Consider the following 20,452-nt stretch of genomic DNA (forward strand, 5'->3'; position numbering starts at 1 on the left):
TTTGCAACTTGCTGACAATTTACATTGTACAAAGGAAACTGTCAGTAAAAGGTGTAAGTGAAATTATACAGATAGCAGAAGTCTTCGCTCTCCAACATCTACATCAGACAAAACAGGGATTCTATCAGAAATACACCAAACAGTCCAATTAGTGATACATCCATCGTTGGAATCAGGCGCTCTGACTCTAAATTATGCTGCTATCAAATTCCATAGCAAATACCGTCTGACAGATTCCCTTTAAAGACTTACAATCAGTCTTGTGTTTATCAAGTTCTTCTTGATATTTACAAGTATCATAATTTATGCAATTTACTGTACAACAAAAGTAAACAGTTTTCAAGGTCCTGTCCACACATTTAAAAAAATCTGTACATGTGATGGCATTTTAAACCAAAATCATTTTATTTGTGAAGCAGATGGATGTGAATACTTTTCTGCCCAATGATGACAGAAGTATTCTAGGAGTGATTCCTTTATTGGCTAACCTGAAAATTTGTGAAGCAGAAATGTTAAACATTTTCACTGAAAGTATAAAAGATCTATTTCAGAAGACCACATTTATCTAGAGCTGTTTTTTCGAGACAGATTTTCATTTCTACCATATATTATGCATACTAACCATCAACTTGGAGAAGCCCACCCTGTAGAAGACCACTTTTAAATGCAATTTTGGGTGATGATCTCAAAGATGTTTTACTGTGCCTCAGCATTACCCCAGCCAATAAAAAGTAAAGTATAGACAAGTCTGAATATCATACCTTATTATCTTCCCAGTAAAGAGCTAAACACTCATCCCCTGGTCTCCAGCTAAAGGTGGGGTAGACATTATCCATAATTCGCTCTGGTTTTATCGGACCAGATCTCTTTTTAGAGTTATTGGTGTATAACATCATCTTATTTCTGTCCTCTTGTGTCGAATTCAGGTTTGATCCTATTGGTTTTATGGGACCCATTCTTCGTCCTTTCTGCTCAAGTTCTCCATTTGGTAAATCATTAGCATCATCTTTTACTAATGTTACATGGTAGTTGGAGGAGTCCATATTGGCACCAATAGATTTCTCATTTGGTAAATTAGTGTATGTTTCACTGTTACTTGTCCGTGGTCTCCTGTCAATATAAAATTCCGAATTGTGTCTTTGGTCTTCCCTTCTACCACGTTTTTGCTGGACAACCTCTGTATTACTATTCTGAATGCTGGTGTCATCTCTTGTGTCAAGGAGGTTAGGACCTTTTACGGTCCTACATTGCATAGTATTATCTCTTTTTTTAAATGTACCATCATTTTGGAAACTAGAGGAAGAATGTGAAAAATCTTTTAATCGATCATTCCTTTGATACCCTCTTTCGCACTTAATTCTGTCTTCCAACCATGGTTCTGAATTGTGTTTTTCTGGTCCTCGACTTCTTGGTGGCCCATTACCTTCAAATTGCCTAGACGAGTGTACATCCCTTTGAAAACGAGGGGGCTTTTCATTCCTTGGACCTCGAGTATCATTTCTAGAAAACTGACGAGACTGGTTGTAATCCTTCACTCCATTTTGCTCTACATGTTGAACTCTGTGTTGTCCTTGGCTTTGAGGTTGAGTTTGTGGCTTGTTGTCTGCAAGAAATAAAGTCGTGGTGAACTAAAAAAAATTGAAATAGGTTATAGAAATGTAAGATTAATGCACATATACTGTATATATTTGTTTCTGAATTAAAGTAAAACAACCACCATAATTACTAAATATAGCTAATGGAAAAGCAAACAATCAGGTGCAAACGTCAACTGAACCTTAACTCAAGGACTTACAACACATCGTAATCAACGCATCATGATGCTTACCTAAACATAGGCAATCTAAGAAGGCATCTAAAGGCTTCAAGCAGTGTTCGTTAACTTAGAATAGTGCAATATGCTTACAAAACAGGCAGCTGTATAATGTGCTTGTACAATTGTACTCAAAAGTTTACATACCCTGGCAGAATTTTTGCTTTCTTGGTCTTTTTTTCAGAGAATATGAATGATAACACCAAAGCTTTTTCTCAACTAATGGTTAGTGGTTGGGTGAAGCCATTTATTGTCTAACTACTGTGTTTTCTCTTTCTAAATCATAATGACAACCCAAAACATCCAAATGACCCTGAATAAACAGTGTGGATGCTTCTTAGAAAAGGTCAATAAAATAATTGAATATAATTATGTCTTTCTCAGTAATGGTCCTACAAAGATTTTATTCTAAAGGATGCTATGGAATTGAATAAAAACCGTCCAGAATGCGAAGACATCCAAATCATACAAATACTGATAGGACCTAAAAAAACACATCTCCCCAAACTTGCAAACATATATCCAAAGGGCGCATTGGAAAATATAAGTAGAAATTACAAGAAGAAATGTATTAAATAGTCACTTTAGTGTTGTTTTTTGTTTTATCGATGTAGTGGTGCCACTAATCTAAGTTCCCTGCCCCTAGCAATGCACTTGCCAGCCGTCATCTTCATCTGTTATCAACGCTTCTCGTCTTCTGCATTTTGTGACCTGCTGGACCACTCCTATGTTTGCTGGGCGAGCTGGAGGAAACTACTCAATGTGAGACTATTTGAGCCAGAACGAGGCTCTCGTAGACTTACATTGACAGCTTGTGATTGACACCTCTGACTCCCCGTCAGTCAGAAGTTGTAGCCCCAAGATGGTGGCGTGGACGGGTGTGGCACTGTGAACAGCTGAAGACAGCGGCTGGTAAGTAGAATACTAGGGGCAGGGAACTTCTCTTAGTGGCACCACTCCAGTGCTGAAACTTTATAGAACTTTATTAATCCAAAATACATATTTTACCACTCAAGGGCAAAGATCATTAAAAGAAAAATATAAAAATCCATAACCAAGATGGTAGTCAGGACTGAACAGAAGTGCATTGCAAAACAACATTTTTGATAGACGGAGATATAATCTCTATTGGGAAACAACAGGCATAAAGATATCTACAGAAGTTACGATGAATTATTACCATGAGCATATCACAGCATCCAAATCCTCAGACATAAAATCAATACAAAAAATACAAACTTAGTTGAGAAATAATGTTCCAAAGGCAATAACAGACGAATGATCCATCAGTACCCAAACATAAGTCTCACTGTCCACTCGAACACAATCTCGCTTCTGGAATGCACATTTCCTATATGTTTTTCAGTCTTGATGGCCAACATATGTATTTTCAATTAAGAAAGGTACTGACACATTAAAGGGAATTTGTTTCTAGGATTTTGCCACTTCTTCTGAAAATAGCATAATGTAGAAACATACACAGATGTGTCACTTAGGGTACATTCAGACTAGTGTTGTGCTAGTGTGCGTCGGCGCCGCGTCGGGCGACGCAGCGGCGACGCACGCGTCATGCGCCCCTATGTTTAACATGGGGGACGCATGCGTTTTTGCTTGTTGCGTTTTGCGACAAATGCGTCTTTTTTGCCGCAAGCGTCGGACCAAGAAAACGCAACAAGTTGCATTTTTCTTGCGTCCGATTTTCAGCAAAAAACGACGCACGCGTCGCAAAACGCAGTGTTTTTGCGTGCGTTTTGCCGCGTTTTTCGGTGCGTTGTGCGTCGCGTCGCAGACGCAGCGGCGCACAACGCTAGTCTGAACGTAGCCTTCGTGGGTTGCTAGCTGTAGTTTTGATAAAATTACTGTTTTATCAGCAGGAGATTATCACTAGCGAACTAGTAAACTAGGTAGTCAAGTATATTCATGAGCTCCGTATAATGCTGGCACCGCCAATGATTGGTAGCTTTCAGTGTACACTGCAGATGGGCAGGAAGCTGCCAATCAGTAGTGTGGGTGGGGCTATACAGAGCTCAGCATTCAGAGAACTGCTAGATGTGCAACAGATAAAACAGTGCATGTATCAAAATGACAGCAAACAGCTAAGTGACCAATCACTGGAATCAGTGTCTCTGTAGCTACAGTATGGCTCTCCTAGATGGGGCAGCAAATAACTGTTGACAGATCCCCTTCTTGTATATCAGAGTTACTGCCTTGTGCCAGCGACAATAGACCACTCAATAATGGTTATAAATGTGGGTAGGGGAATATTGATTTGTAGAGCGCAATTTGTGGAAATAGTCTATTACATATTGTTCATGAAGATGACAAGATACAAAGAAGTGCAAATAACTTTTTTTATCTGTTGTTTTTATTTTATGATAGGAAACACATATTAAAGTCAATTACAGCTTTCTGTGCGGGACACAGTGAATCTGAATCTTAACCGGGCAGTCAGTGCAAGACCACTTAACTGGATCCAGAGCTGCCAATTCCAGTCACACCTTTTAAGTGTTTCTACTAATTTACTCTGAGTACTGGTAGTTTATTTCTTTTGCTGCCTGCCAACTGAACTGTCTGAATTATTGACTTAAGGATTTACATAAAGGTTTTGAAAAAGCGGATCAATACATGCCCATCTATAACAATTGTCCTTATTATGCACAATTAAAAGGTGTATGCACAGAAACATCCAGATATTTAGCACCAGAAACATTTAGTACACCTACACTGTAGATGGTCACGTTTTAACGCAACCAAGCCATTTTACAATTATTTTTTCCATTCACATACTACATACATACAACATACATACTACATACAATACATTCATACTACACACATACTACATACATACATACAACATACATACATACATAAAACATGCATACTACATACATACATACAACATACTACATACATACTACATACATACAACATACATACTACATACAATACATTCATACATTACATACAATACATACATATAGACATATAGACATACAGTACATATAACAGAGTACATACTCACCATCACTTGTCACTTTGTTCCCGGAAGCCAGTGTCAACTGTAAAAAATATTAAACTAACAAACAAACAATACAGTCCCTGATCCGCAGAAATCCATGAGTGTCCCACGACGATCTCACGTGGAGAACGGCAGCATCAGCTGATGCGACCGCTAGGGGCTCCAGGAATACAATGACGGGAGGAAGGTATCCTTCCGCACTGTATTCCTCCACCGCTGTAAAAAAATAGTCCCTAGTCTCACTTTTGGCATTGCTGTGTGAGAAATTTCCCATGCAGCAAATGCCATGAAGTGAGACTCTGAACTATAGTAACATCTCTGTGACGCACTGCAGGAGCCATTGTCTCCTGTCAGTGTGTCACTGAAGGTCCTATAGAGCAGTGACATCACCCGATGTCACTGTTCTTTAGGGGAGATCGTCATGGGTCACTCATTATTAATTGGACTACGGCGGACAGATAGTATACGGTTTATTATTTTACGTGTTTTGCAGGCGCTGAAGTATGGTAAGTATGGTTAAATGAAGAATATTAAAATACTTTTTTCTGGCTGTGTCTATTTTTTTTGTTAATCTTTCACTACACTAGGATTAATAATGGATAGGCGTCTTATTGACGCCTCTCCATTAATAACCCGGCTCAATGTTACCTTACAATAGCAAGGTGACATTAACCCCTTATTACCCCATATCCCACCGCTACACGGGAGTGGGAAGAGAGGGGCTAAGTGCCGGAATTGGCGCTGAATCCGGCCTCTGAATCAGTTTTTTCATGCATGTTTCCATTCAAATCATGCACATTTTCCGTTTGTTTATTTATTTCCAAAAACTGCATCAAAACCGTGCAAAAAAAGCACCAAAAACTGCATCAAAACTGCATCATAACTGCACCAAAACTACATCAAAAACCGCACGAAAAACTGCACTGCACCAGTTTTTGATGCAGGTTTTGGTGCCATTTTGATGTGTTTTTGATGCAGTTTTGGTGCAGTTTTGATGCAGTTTTGGTGCAGTTTTGGTGTGGTTTTGATGCAGTTTTTGCAAATAAATAAATAGAAAATGTGCATGATTTGAATGGAAACATGCATGAAAAAATGGATTCGGAGGCCAGATCCATCATTTCACATCTCAGTTTCATACGTTTTTCACCGGATCCATCGCTGCGCGTTTTTCCACCGGATAGAAAAACAGTTCCTCTGTATGTATTTTCCGTCCGGCGAAAACAGCTTTTTTGACGGATCTGGCAAAAAACGGATGAAACGTGTGGCCATCAGGCGCAATCCGGCGCTAATACAACTCTATGAGAAAAAAACGGATCTGGCGGAAAAAACTGATCCGTTTTTTTCAAAACTCGCCGGATTGTGCCTGACGACAAAAACCTGATGTGTGAAAGCAGCCAGATACAGTGGGGCAAAAAAGTATTTAGTCAGTCAGCAATAGTGCAAGTTCCACCACTTAAAAAGATGAGAGGAGTCTGTAATTTACATCATAGGTAGACCTCAACTATGGGAGACAAACTGAGAAAAAAAAATCCAGAAAATCACATTGTCTGTTTTTTTAACATTTTATTTGCATATTATGGTGGAAAATAAGTATTTGGTCAGAAACAAAATTTCATCTCAATACTTTGTAATATATCCTTTGTTGGCAATGACAGAGGTCAAACGTTTTCTGTAAGTCTTCACAAGGTTGCCACACACTGTTGTTGGTATGTTGGCCCATTCCTCCATGCAGATCTCCTCTAGAGCAGTGATGTTTTTGGCTTTTCGCTTGGCAACACGGACTTTCAACTCCCTCCAAAGGTTTTCTATAGGGTTGAGATTTGGAGACTGGCTAGGCCACTCCAGGACCTTGAAATGCTTCTTACGAAGCCACTCCTGCGTTGCCCTGGCGGTGTGCTTTGGATCATTGTCATGTTGAAAGACCCAGCCACGTTTCATCTTCAATGCCCTTGCTGATGGAAGGAGGTTTGCACTCAAAATCTCACGATACATGGCCCCATTCATTCTTTCATGTACCCGGATCAGTCGTCCTGGCCCCTTTGCAGAGAAACAGCCCCAAAGCATGATGTTTCCACCACCATGCTTTACAGTAGGTATGGTGTTTGATGGATGCAACTCAGTATTCTTTTTCCTCCAAACACGACAAGTTGTGTTTCTACCAAACAGTTCCAGTTTGGTTTCATCAGACCATAGGACATTCTCCCAAAACTCCTCTGGATCATCCAAATGCTCTCTAGCAAACTTCAGACGGGCCCGGACATGTACTGGCTTAAGCAGTGGGACACGTCTGGCACTGCAGGATCTGAGTCCATGGTGGCACAGTGTGTTACTTATGGTAGGCCTTGTTACATTGGTCCCAGCTCTCTGCAGTTCATTCACTAGGTCCCCCCGCGTGGTTCTGGGATTTTTGCTCACCGTTCTTGTGATCATTCTGACCCCACGGGGTGGGATTTTGCGTGGAGCCCCAGATCGAGGGAGATTATCAGTGGTCTTGTATGTCTTCCATTTTCTAATTATTGCTCCCACTGTTGATTTCTTCACTCCAAGCTGGTTGGCTATTGCAGATTCAGTCTTCCCAGCCTGGTGCAGGGCTACAATTTTGTTTCTGGTGTCCTTTGACAGCTCTTTGGTCTTCACCATAGTGGAGTTTGGAGTCAGACTGTTTGAGGGTGTGCACAGGTGTCTTTTTATACTGATAAGTTTAAACAGGTGCCATTACTACAGGTAATGAGTGGAGGAAAGAGGAGACTCTTAAAGAAGAAGTTACAGGTCTGTGAGAGCCAGAAATCTTGATTGTTTGTTTCTGACCAAATACTTATTTTCCACCATAATATGCAAATAAAATGTTCAAAAAACAGACAATGTGATTTTCTGGATTTTTTTTTCTCAGTTTGTCTCCCATAGTTGAGGTCTACCTATGATGTAAATTACAGACGCCTCTCATCTTTTTAAGTGGTGGAACTTGCACTATTGCTGACTGACTAAATACTTTTTTGCCCCACTGTATATGGATACATCTATGCATCTATAGATATATCTATCTATAAATATATCTATAGATATATAAATCCATAGATATATAATAGAAAGGCCGATGTTTCGAAGGCTACTTTCACACTTGCGTTTTTAGCAATCCGTCGCTTTGAGAAAAAAACAGATCCTGCAAATGTGCTCTCAGGATGCGCTTTTTACCCATAGACTTGTTAGCGACTGATCGCGACGGATGGCCAAACGTCGCGTCCGTCGTGCAATGGATCCATCGTGTTTTGGCGGACTGTCGGCACGAAAAAATGTTCAAGTGAACGTTTTTTTGTCCGTCGCGTCCGCCATTTTCTACCGCGCATGCGCGGCCTAAACTCCGCCCACCTCCTCCCCAGACTTCAGAATGGGCAGTGGATGCGTTGAAAAACTGCATCCGCTGCCCACATTGTGCACAAATTTTACAACGTGCGTCGGTACGTCGGGCCGACGTATAGCGACGGACCCGTTCCGACGTAAGTGTGAATGAGGCCTTAATGAGCATTTGTAAGGTGACATTAAGCCGGGTTAATAATGGAGAGGCGTCAATAAGACGCCTATCTATTATTAATCCTAGTGTAGTGAAAGAGTTAAAAAAAAAATAAAGACACAGCCAGAAAAAAGTATTTTAATATTCTTCATTTAACCATACTTACCATACTTCAGCGCCTGCAAAAAAATGTAAAATAATAAACCGTATACTACCTGTCCGCCGTAGTCCAATTAATAACGAGAGTCCCACGACGATCTCCCCTATAGAACAGTGACATCGGGTGATGTCACTGCTCTATAGGACCTTCAATTACACACTGACAGGAGACAATGGCTCCTGCAGTGCATCACAGAGGTTACTATAGTTCAGAGTCTCACTTTATGGCATTTGCTGCATGGGAAATTTCTCACACAGCATTGCCAAAAGTGAGACTAGGGACTATTTTTTTTCAGCGGCGGAGGAATACAGTGAGGAAGGATACCATCCTCCCGTCACTGGATTCCCAGAGCCCATAGAGAGAGGTCGCATCAGCTGATGCTGCCGTTCTCCACGGGAGATCGTCGAGGGACACTCGTGGATTTCTGCGGATCAGGGAATATATTGTTTGTTTGTTATTTTAATATTTTTTACAGATGACACCGGCTTCGGGGAACAAAGTGACAAGTGATGGTGAGTATGTAATCTATGTTATAAGTACTGTATGTCTATATGTATGCATTGTATGTAATGTATGAATGTATTGTATGTAGTATGTCAGTAGTATGTATGTAGTATGCATGTAGTATGCATGTAGTATGAATGTATGTATGTAGTATGCATGTAGTATGCATGTAGTATGTATGTAGTATGTTGTATGTATGTTGTATGTAGTATGTATGTAGTATGCATGTATGTATGTAGTATGCATGTATGTATGTAGTATGTATGTATGCATGCTGTATGTATGTATGCAGTATGTATGTTGTATGTATGTAGTATGTATGTGGTATGTTGTATGTATGTAGTATGTATGTATGTAGTGTGTATGTATGTAGTGTGTATGTTGTATTTATGTATGTAGTATGTATGTATGTTGCATGTATGTATGTTGTGTGTATGTATGTTGTATGTATGTATGTAGTATGTATGTAATATGCATGTATGTTGTATGTATGTTGTGTGTATGTATGTTGTATGTATGTAGTATGTATGTAGTATGTAGTATGTTGTATGTAGTATGTATGTAGTATGTTGTGTGTAGTATGTATGTTTGTGTTTTTTTGTTTTTTTACATTCAATACATTAGCCGGATGATGGGACTACTACTGTCCCATCATTGGCTAATGTGTCAATCACTGTCATTGTAGCAGGCATAGCCCGATGGGACTAGTATTCCGATCGGACGATGCCTGCACACACATACAACCCCCGAGAGGCCCGCAGATTCCCGGCATGCCCGTACAAACCCCGGCAGGTCCGCACAGACCCCCAGCAGCCCGCACAGACCTCCGAGAGGCCCGTACAGACCCCCAGCCGGCCCACACAGACCCCCGAGAGGCCCGTACAGACCCCCGGCAGGCCCGCACAGACCCCCCCATGGTCCCGCACACACAGACACGCAGTCTCTGCCCACGCACCGCCCACACTCTTCCCCCCTCCGGAACTGGATGTGCAAAGGAAAGAAAGGACTTATTTTCATTCCGATGTTTGTCTTCCATTGACTTGCATTGGTTTCCGGTATCGGTATCGGCGATACCCGATATTTTTTGGGTATCGGTCCGATCCAATCCGATCCGATATTTCCCGATATCGGAAGGTATCGCTCAACACTATTAGCTAATTCTAAGAACAGACACACCCCAATTATAAGTATATTCACATTTATGCAACCACAGAATTTAAATTTTGTTATTTGTATTTCCCCCTTCAACATGATTTCAGGTTGTTTCACAATGGACCAATACAGATTATGGATGCACTGAATGTGGAAAAAGTTCTTAATTTATTGTTGGCAGGATTTTTTTTTTTTTTTTTTTTTAAGATAAAAGGTTGCTATTTTAACGGGGGGGGGGGGGAGGGAGGGTGTTTAAATTCACTGTATGTGAGGGATTCAGTTTTTTAGATTACCGTACCTCTTTATAAATTACAATTTGGGGTACATTTTGATTGTTTTTTTTTATTGCATTTTTAAAAGGAGATGCAGCAAATAAAAAATAGCAATTCTGATGTTTTACTTTTTTTTTTTTTTTTTTACAGCATTTTCACCCAAAAAATGTGTTCAATAATTTTATATTTTTGGCTGGTTTTAGACTTGCGTACGGGAGTGCTGTGGATAGCAGTGTACTTTCTCCCTTCTTCCTCCCTGAAACTATGCCTAAGCTCCGCCTACCTAGAACGAAACATGTTGCATTTTGTTGCGGTCGGTGCAGCACCATAACGGCGCATGTGGAGGCATCTGCATACAGCATACGTCCCTGCATACGCAATGTTAAAGATAGGTATGCAGGGCACCGCAGGATGCAAGGAGGCGTAGGCAGAGCGTAGGCGTGGTTTCAGGGAGGAAGAAGGGAGAAAGTACACTGCCATTCGCAGCACTCCCGTATGCAAGTATGAAACCAGCCTTACTAAATGGGACTTTTGCATGAGTAATTTGCATGAGAATTTGTTTTGTGTATTTATTCTTAATGGGAGACAAAATAAGGTTTCTTTCAATGATTATCATTTTCAGCTATTTGATATTTTTTATACCTCTCCCAATGAGGGACCGCACTGGCACATCCAATGTCAGATCCCCAATTATCATGCAAACTTGCAATCCTTACTGAACTCAGCAGATGCCTCTAACCTGTTAACCCCTTAAATGCCACTTGCAATCTCTAACAGCAATATGTAAGGAGCCCCAAAAAAGGGATTGATCCAGCACTTCAGATAAAATGCAAAGTTTATTCCATCAATAAAAGCATTGTTCAAAGGAAAATCCATATACTCCATTTGGTAGCGATTACATCTGTGGAAAAAGTCCCAAGCAAAAAAAAGGATTCAAAGCTTACAGTCTCCCCCTCTAACAGAGCACTTGACCCTTTCCAGACCAAAGAACTGAAAGCTCTTAAGATCATAATTATGTTCTTTAAATTTTTTTTTAGAAACATTGGAAGGGTTAATGGCCTCAGGGTTTACGAAGTCATGTAAAAGTTCATTAATTCTCTGTCTCAGTTTGCAAGTAGTGCAGCCGACATATGTAACATTACATTCTAAACACTGAATGTAATATACTATAAATTTACTACTACAGTTTATGAATTGCTTGATGTGATGTTTTTTATTCAATGTAATTAAATTTAATTCTTGAGTTTGCTTTGCTTATTTACAACGTATGCATTTGTCAATGCAGCATTTACAAAAACCCACCGGTGTGTGAGCCAAGTTCTTTTACTCTGTGTTTCTCTTGCAATTAGACAAAGGGAAAGGAGTTTTAAAAGGATGGGAGATTTTTTTTTTTAGCTGAAAATAAACATCCCCCTCATAAAATCTGATTCATTTGGATATCACTAAACAACAAGGGAAGATATTTATTACTAATTCCCTTAATTTGATTAAACTCCTTGCAAAATATCATGACAAATACAGCTTTACCCAAGATTGTATTCCTTTCAGATGTTTATTTAATAAATACATGACTGTCATGAATCCACACCTTGCCACAAGCCTGACACCAATATTACGTTAGTGGGATCACATGGTAAAGTCTGTCCACTTGTACCAACGTGACGTTCCACACCCCCTGGGGACACGCAAAGTGAGGTTGGCACAGTTTTACACGGATACCCCCCGTCCACACGGGCCCATGGAGGCACGGAAAGTGAGAAAAAGTGGCCCAAGCAGTCACTGACATGGCACCACACTCGCTCACAACCCTGACAGACTGAGAGGCCCCTTTCACTAACACCCGTGAAACAAAACCTTATCAGCCCGGTAGGACTGCCACTAGTTCTTCGTTTGATATACGCTTGGTCTATTAGCAGCGTTATATTGGGCCAGAAACCAGCCCCAGTAGTGAAATTAGGCAGAGAAACAGACGTGTAAATTGGTGGATCGAGATAAAAGACCAGCCCAAGGTTAAGGTATATATTTAATCGCCTTAAGAGCACACTAGACAATGTCAAAGTGAAAATATATATCTTTATACTCTTTTGTACTTTTATATATTCTTATGCTGTGAAACAATAAGTTTTTCCCCTTATGTTTGCTAATGCAAATTTAACTGTATTTAAGATGGCTGCCAGTATTCACATAAGTTAGAAGATATTCAAAGACTCAGAGATTAATATGATAAAGACAATGACCGTAATAGGTACAGTTGGTGGGCAGACACCTTCTCCTTTCTTAATCCAGCCAATTGGTTTGAGGGACTTGCGGCTGGATAGCTGGAATCTTACAAAGTTTGTTACATATCGCTGCCTTTATCCTTGTCATGTATGTAATACTAAAACTTGTTCTTTGGTGTATTTCTGTATGTATTAGGAAATTCTGCACTAAGACAACTAATGATGAAACCAAAAGCGTTGCCACCCCTGCTCTCTACACCGATTTCACAAAATTACCAGATGAAGATGTTGAAGCCAAGCGCATGGCTATCTTCAAAAGATCCCAACTACTGTTATCAATAATTGTTATTCGTAAATTCTAGTATACAGGGGGGACGGGTACGCCGCAACAGCCATGGCTGGTAACATGGCACCAGTCATGTGAAGACCAGTACCCCTCGAGCTCATAGCTTGGGATAGTACCTCTGATGCTGGACATTAATTAACAAAATTTATCTAGGGGGGAATGTGAAGGAACAAATTATGAAAGATTCTCCATTTTGTGCTTTGACTCCATTTTGTTTTTGGTTAAAGATAAATTCTGTTATTTACTTAGGTAGAAGGTTACAGCTGCTATGAACTAACTGTCCTGTTTCTCACGAAGATAATATTTTGTTATTCAGCTAGTCTATGGTTCATAATTGGTATAAAGACCTTGAGTGTTCTAATTGGAGCCGAGCCAGATAAGAGACTCGTGGGGGTATCGCTATACAAGACTGAGGCATCTGTTAATATGTTTTTCTATGCCAAAAAGACATGACCATATCTGGAGTTCCCATTTTTCCTGTATCCTCATGGGTTAAGTTTTTCCTGTATTCTTATAGGTTAAGAACTGTGAACGTGTTCTTATGCTGATTGGTTGAAGTATAATTTCTATGACTATGAAAAGTCAGACAATAAAACGGGGGCCCAGAGATCTGCTCGATCCCCCACACAGAGGCACGAGTCTCCGTCTGGTCATTTTCAGTTGCCGGCAACGCCCTGTAAATTAATCTGGAAATCACTGAGTCAACCGTGAAGGATCACTTTAGATCCTCCCTCAACAGCTTGGCGCCCGAAAACGTGGGGCCCCAACCAGGAACGCCTCTGCCCCCCAGAGGACAACCAGACAAAGGACCCTAGGAGCGGACACAGGCACTGGAAAATTGGGACTGATCATCCCCCACAACAACCACGGTAAGTTGGCAGTTATACTGTCCAGACTGACCGTTTGGTGTGGTTTTCCTGTGTTTGTTGCTGCAAAGAGGATCTGAGGTTTGTCCCCGAAGGTGGGTGATTTTTGGGTGGAATCATATAGAGGAGTAGTTCCGTTGGGAGCCCAGTGCTCGAACCGTACCTCATAAGGGACGGACACCCCGGATTGACCAGTGATGTAATTCTCTTTATAGTCAAAATATCCTGAATTCCTGATCATTGTTAGAATCAGGTGCGGTGAGGTGATCGAAGATTGGGTAGGATACGTAACTCAGGAATATATATAGAAGTATACAGTATATATATATATCCAGAGGTATTCGGAGGGAAGTTTAAGACTCCCTCCTCCTTTCACTGAGTACCGTGTTTTTGGGTTGTCCCAGCGGGGGACAGAGAGACCCAGTGGAACAAACCGTAAAGGCCTCTCGGTATTGTGCACAACTAGGTAAGGATATTTAGCTCTAAAGGAGAATCATGTTTCCATGGAAGTAAGAGAAGACTTTGAATTTGTGTGTTGAATCTGATACTGTTAGCCCAAAGATGAGGAAAATATTCTCAATGATTGGTTTTTCTAAGGTGTTCTGGCATATGAATTGTGCGATGAAGGTTTTGTAGAAATTAATTAAGTCTGAGAACTGCTGCATTCTGTTTCTGTGTATAGATTTCCAAAATATCCGATGGGAGGGGTCAAACAGCTGCGCTATTGCTTTCTTTTGTGTTGAGGAATGCTGTGATGTTCTTATCAGTTCTGTGTTTCTGGTATGGAGGGGGCGAGTCGCTGCGTCCTCTCGGAATTTTCTATCCTTGTGTTGTGTAGTATGTGCAATAGTACAATGTTGTATTGAATTAGAAAGAAATATCGTAAGTTCAAGTTGGAATTTGAAAGTGAAAGAATTGTGCCTATTTTAGAAGAAAACATGTAAGAGATTGTTTGGTTATCAGTGTAAGTAATTAAAAGATTGGTAAAAGATTTATCTGCTTCAAGTTGAGTGGTTGATATATAGCAAATTAAGGATTAACAGAGAAAGTGAATTCGGATTTGTTTTTGTTACGTTGAAAAAGGGAAGTTGTCTATTACTATGACAAAAAGTGGATGTTTGTGGTGCAAGAAGGAACTGAAAAAGTGATTGAGGGTAATGTGTTAGAAAGACAAACAATTAAAAATGATAATCTGAAACAGGGGGGCTCCCTGCTAGATGATAAGGTCCCTCCCCAGGAAATCAAGTCTCTTCTCCCGACTGTAAGCCCTATGCCCCTTAACCCCAAAGCTCCAATATATCCTGGGTTGTCAAAACTTAGTGCACCCCCACCCTATAATCCTGCCGGGTGGATTTGTGATGTATGCGGAGTTACTAATTCTCAGTGGAGAGAGGTCTGTTACAATTGTGAAGCAAGAAGACCCGGAGTTGTAGCCTCCACCTTTCCCTTGCTAAACGCTGACGGCACTTATTATCAGCCACCGCCAGCACCAGTCTATAGACAAATCGCAGCGAATCGAGAGATTTATTCCACTCCCCGGAAAGATCTGTTACACTTACTCCATGTGAAGGCTGGAGAGGGGTATTTTCCAATTATTGAGGGTGGCATGATGTATAACCTGGACGGGGGAACCTATGAGAGTGGTGTTGATTTCTGTAATGCTTTAAAGGTTTGGGCACAAGATAGACGAGCGGACCAAGCTACCTCCCTCACAGATGTCACACAGGACAAGGGGGAGACTGCCGAGAAGTTCTATGGGCGTCTTATGGTAGTACTTAAAGATTTGGGGTTTTCACTGTATAATAAAGCTTATTCACATCTTTTTGTGGCAACTTTGATGTCCGGCCTTAAATCTGAATTGAAAGAGCCAATAATGTCAGTTAGACCTGACATCAAGAATTCCACTCCGGACGATGCACTAAAAGTAATTAAAAGTTTTCAGAAGAACTTAACCCGCTCTGTATCAGCAGTAAAATTAGAGGTTAAATCAAGCAGCTGCGCTCTCTAGCCCCCAGCTCAGTACAAGGACACAGCTGGTTCCTTATCAGTGGCCCAAGCAAAAGGCTGCAGCTCCAGCCCCCCTCCCTTACACAAATCCAGTCTTACGCTCCAATATCTATTTTAACCCTGTGTCTGGAAATCTCCCTCGCCATGTTAATTCTCAGACAAAGACAATATGATGGATGTATAAGTGCACCTGAGCAGACTTAGAGAGTTGGTGAGTCAAGATGATGGTCAAATGGTATTTACGTTATATAACCCCTATGCAGATGAACATAATGAGATGTGTATCTTACATGCCCTTCCCACGGTTATGATGGCCCTGATAGGCCCAGATTCACCCCAATAATACCTGTAAAACCAGTAAAAGTGTTTCTCAAACCTGGTGCCCCCTTTTCCCAAAGTCCATCAGTACCCTTTGAAACATGATTAGGAGCGGGGCCTCAAGGGGCAAATACAAACGTTATTCGATAATGGTGCCCTGGTACCCTGTGTTTCTCCATGTAACACACCCTTGTTTCCCGTTAAGAAAAAGACCCCACCCGGCCAACCCCCTGCCGGTACACAGACCTACGGGCAGTTAATGCAGCTACTGTTCTAGAAACTCCGGTGGTGCCTAATCCATATACTCTTGTCCCAGATATCTCAGGATGCTGCTTGGTTCAGTTATCGACCTCGCCAATGCCTTCTTCAGCATTCCATTACACCCAGATTGCCAGTTTGTTTGCATTCACTTATCAGGGACGACAATTGATGTGGACAGTTATGTCACAAGGGGCCCAAAACAGTCCCAATCAGTTTGCAAAAAATATGGGCGAGTGTCTTTAACCCTGTCAGTTAGAATATCCCTATGTCACGTTGCTTCAGTATGTGGGTAATATTTTCTTGTGTGCACGAACAGAGCAGGAAGCCATTGTTGCCATTGTTAGCCTCCTCAAGTATCTGGCAGATCTGAACTGTCGGGTTTCGACCTCGAAACTTCGGTTCTGCCTTGGTCAAGTGATATTTTTGGGTCACTGTCTCCTTCAGGGTGCCAGACACCTCACAGAAGAAAGGAAAATAGCCGTCAGCTACAAAGGATGAGACTGAGCTCCAGCGTTTTCTTGGACTATGTACTTATTGTTGTCAGTGGATACCGGACGCATCCCGCATAATGCTACCTCTCTACAAGGCCCTGAAAGACTGTTCAAGATATGGTGATGATTTTGGCAGACTCCACACAGGATACGCTGTTACTATGGAAGATACTGTAGTGCACGGAGCTGCACTCCCTCCCTCACTGTCAGCACAAGAAGCAGAACGTCAGGATCTGTCTACTATATGTACTTTGGCCAAAGACAGACGGGCTAATATATACGGACTCACAGTATGCATTTGGTATTGCTCATGATTTCGGAGCCCTATGGACCAATCGAGGGTTTGTTACTACTGCCGGGACTCCAGTGAAGAATGTTGAAGCTGTTAAAACCCTCATGGACTCAATCAAATTACCTACCCAGGTGGCCATTATCAAAGTTAAGGAGCACGGTACTATGGAACAGGCCACAGACTGTTGGTAACACCTTTGCGGATATGCAAGCAAAAGCCGCTGCTCTCCTACCCGTTGAACTGACCATACCAGCTATGGTGACCACACACTCTCAGCGTAAACAGTTACAAGAAACACTGACTCTACAGGAACCTGATGATCTACGCCAGACTGAGGTTTTCTGTCGGACCCCGCGAGACCGCTTAATGACGATGCAGAGAATGTCTCCAAAGGAAGAAATGAAGCTGATGGAGCATGTATGGACAATGGTCTCTGGAAAAAGGACCAACTTGTGTGTCTCCCTAAGCGGATGTACCCTGCTATTGCCACGTGGGCACATGGGCGCACACATCGAGGAAAAAAAAAAATAAAACAGGCCCTAGCCCTGGTACAAAAATTCTACTGGACTCCAGGTATTTCTACAGTCCTGACAGCACTCAACCGTGCATGTAATATCTGTCAGACCTGCAATCCCGGTCAACTTCAACGTGTAACCCCGAAGCACCTTGCTAAGCCAGACTATCCTTTCCAAAGGCTCCAGGTGGACCTCACGTTGCCTAAGTCTGGAAGGTATGAATATTGTCTGGTGGTTGTCGATATGTTCTCCAGTTGGCCAGAAGTATTCCCCGTTACCAACGTGACTGCAAAGATCACAGCAAAGAAACTGGTGATGGAAGTTATATGCAGATATGGTGTTCCAGAAGTTGTTGAAAGTGACCAAGGCCCGGACTTTTCTTCTCATGTGTATCAGGAGGTTCTGACAATGTTTGGATCCACTGTAGCCCTCCATACTCCGTACCATCCACAATCTAGTAGGAAAATTAAGAGGCTGAAAGGCACACTGAAGGGACAATTGACCAAAATGATGCAGGAGACTACGGCTCCATGGCCAGGGCTCTTACACATTCGTACTACCCCTATTGCAAAACATGGCCTGTCCCCATATGAGATATTGTTTGGTGCTAGGCTCTCAGTTGTAAATTTTCAGTCTCAGTAGTTGTCAGAAGAAACTGACCGTGCTGTTCAAAATATTATTCAGCTTAGTAAAAATGTTGCTAACACCCATGTTTTAGTTTCTTCTTTCCTTCCAGATTCAGCAGAAACCGATATTGGTTATAATTTGAAGCCTGGTGGTCTTATGGTCGTGAAAAGCTATGTCAGAAAACACGGACTAGAACCCTTGTATGACGGTCCCTACCAAGTCCTCCTCATTACTCCTATGTCAGTAAAGCTGGAAGGAAGGCCTTCGTGGATCTACGTATCGCAGTGCAAGCTGGTCAAACAGACTAGTGGAAAATAAGGGGACATGATGTTTTGGTTTTTCGTATTTCCATTTAATAATATTGGTAACCGCATGGGATAGTCTAAATTTCTCAATATCCTTGAATAATAAGTTTGTACAATATCATAAAAGATTAGTAGTACAGATGGGTATAGCCAATAAAATTGTCAGTTATACAGATGTGGGATAAATTGGTTAGGGCCACAGATTATCCAGATGATCAAATTTGGAATATATTGGATATACTTAATACTACGGCCTGTGTTATGAATCTGTTGAAGGGTTTAAAGCCCACTGATTGCTCAGATTATGTCCCACTAATTCATGAAGCACCTAAACTAAAGGTCCCAGGGGGGATAACCGTATTAGCTGATAATTATACCTGCTATAATACCCACGACACTACAAGTACACCAGTAGGGGTCTTCGAGACAGGTTTCTGTAAAGAGAACAGTTCCCTGGATACTGACTTGCTAGCTAATCATACACAGTATATGTACGACATTTGTTGGTTATGTGGAGATGGTAAGCTCCGTCCTAGGTTGCCTAATGCCTGGACAGGTCAATGTACCCTTGTTAAACTAGCTATGCAGTTCAAGATTTTACCTTGGGATCCGGAGACACCTGATGAATATACCAGAAAGAGGAAAAGTCTCGATCAGCTCCATATGAGTTATGAAGAAAATCCATTGATATATGTCGATGGCATTGGAGTGCCAAGGGGGGTGCCTGACCAATTTAAAGCCCAGAACTAGATCTATGCTAGCTTTGCTTCTATAATCCCACAGGTGCAGATTAATAAAAATGTTGATTGGATCAATTACATATATTACAGTGAACAAAGGTTTGTCAATTTTACCTGTGATGCTTTCCAAGGTATAGTTGAGGAGTTGAGCCCTAACACTAGAATGACCCTCCAAAGCCGACTAGCCCTTGATATGATCTTAGCTGAGAAAGGAGGAGTCTGTGGGATGGTGGCAGAGGAATGTTGTACCTATATCCCTCAGAACACTGGGGTAAATGGAAAGACCATGATAGCCCTTAAAAAGATAAATGGGTTAGCAGCAGAATTAAAATCTAATGCAGGAGTAGACACATCTTTCTTTTCCGGCTGGTTGGGTGGGCTCAAAGGATTCTTTCAACAAGCTTGTCTGGTACTGATTGCCCTTCTTGTAGTTGGATCGATAATCCTCTGTTGTTATTCCCCTGTATAAAAAGGTTATCACTGAGGCAACTCCAACTGGCACCTTCCTCAACCAAGAAGTAGACCCACTAGAGTGCGATGGCACTGATCCAGGGGAGATCCCTAAGTACGTCCCCCTCAAGAAGATAGACAATACCCTTTACTCTCAGATGATGCTAAGAGAGTTAGTTTAGGGACAGCGGGAGAACTCCATGTGAAGCTAGTGAAGGGTTCAGCTGCCTGGAGGCCTCTCACAAGGGGAGAGCTTCTGAGGTGTCTGGATGAAGAAATCCACCTCCCCTTTCCCCATCACATGGACAGTCTCGAAGGAACTTTCTTTTTAGGGAAAACTTAGTGTTTAGGGGGGATTGTCAAGGTGAAAATATATATCTTTATACTCTTTTGTACTTTTATATATTCTTATGCTGTGAAACAATAAGTTTTTCCCCTTATGTTTGCTAATGCAAATTTAACTGTATTTAAGATGGCTGCCAGTATTCACATAAGTTAGAAGATATTCAAAGACTCAGAGATTAATATGATAAAGACAATGACCGTAATAGGTACAGTTGGTGGGCAGACACCTTCTCCTTTCT

General features: G+C 41.4%; 1 protein-coding gene across 1 annotated transcript in view; it reads right to left on the reverse strand.

Annotated features, from left to right (window-relative positions):
- Nucleotides 1–20,452, reverse strand: part of TDRD3 (tudor domain containing 3) — a 517,375-nt gene that overhangs the window by 57,520 nt on the left and 439,403 nt on the right. The window contains exon 11 of the mRNA XM_069758172.1: nucleotides 762–1,603. Coding sequence (XP_069614273.1) covers nucleotides 762–1,603 — 842 coding nt within the window. The remainder of the gene's footprint in view (nucleotides 1–761; nucleotides 1,604–20,452) is intronic.

The sequence above is a fragment of the Ranitomeya imitator genome, chromosome 3, assembly GCF_032444005.1.
Source record: "Ranitomeya imitator isolate aRanImi1 chromosome 3, aRanImi1.pri, whole genome shotgun sequence".
Classification (NCBI taxonomy): Eukaryota; Metazoa; Chordata; class Amphibia; order Anura; family Dendrobatidae; genus Ranitomeya; species Ranitomeya imitator.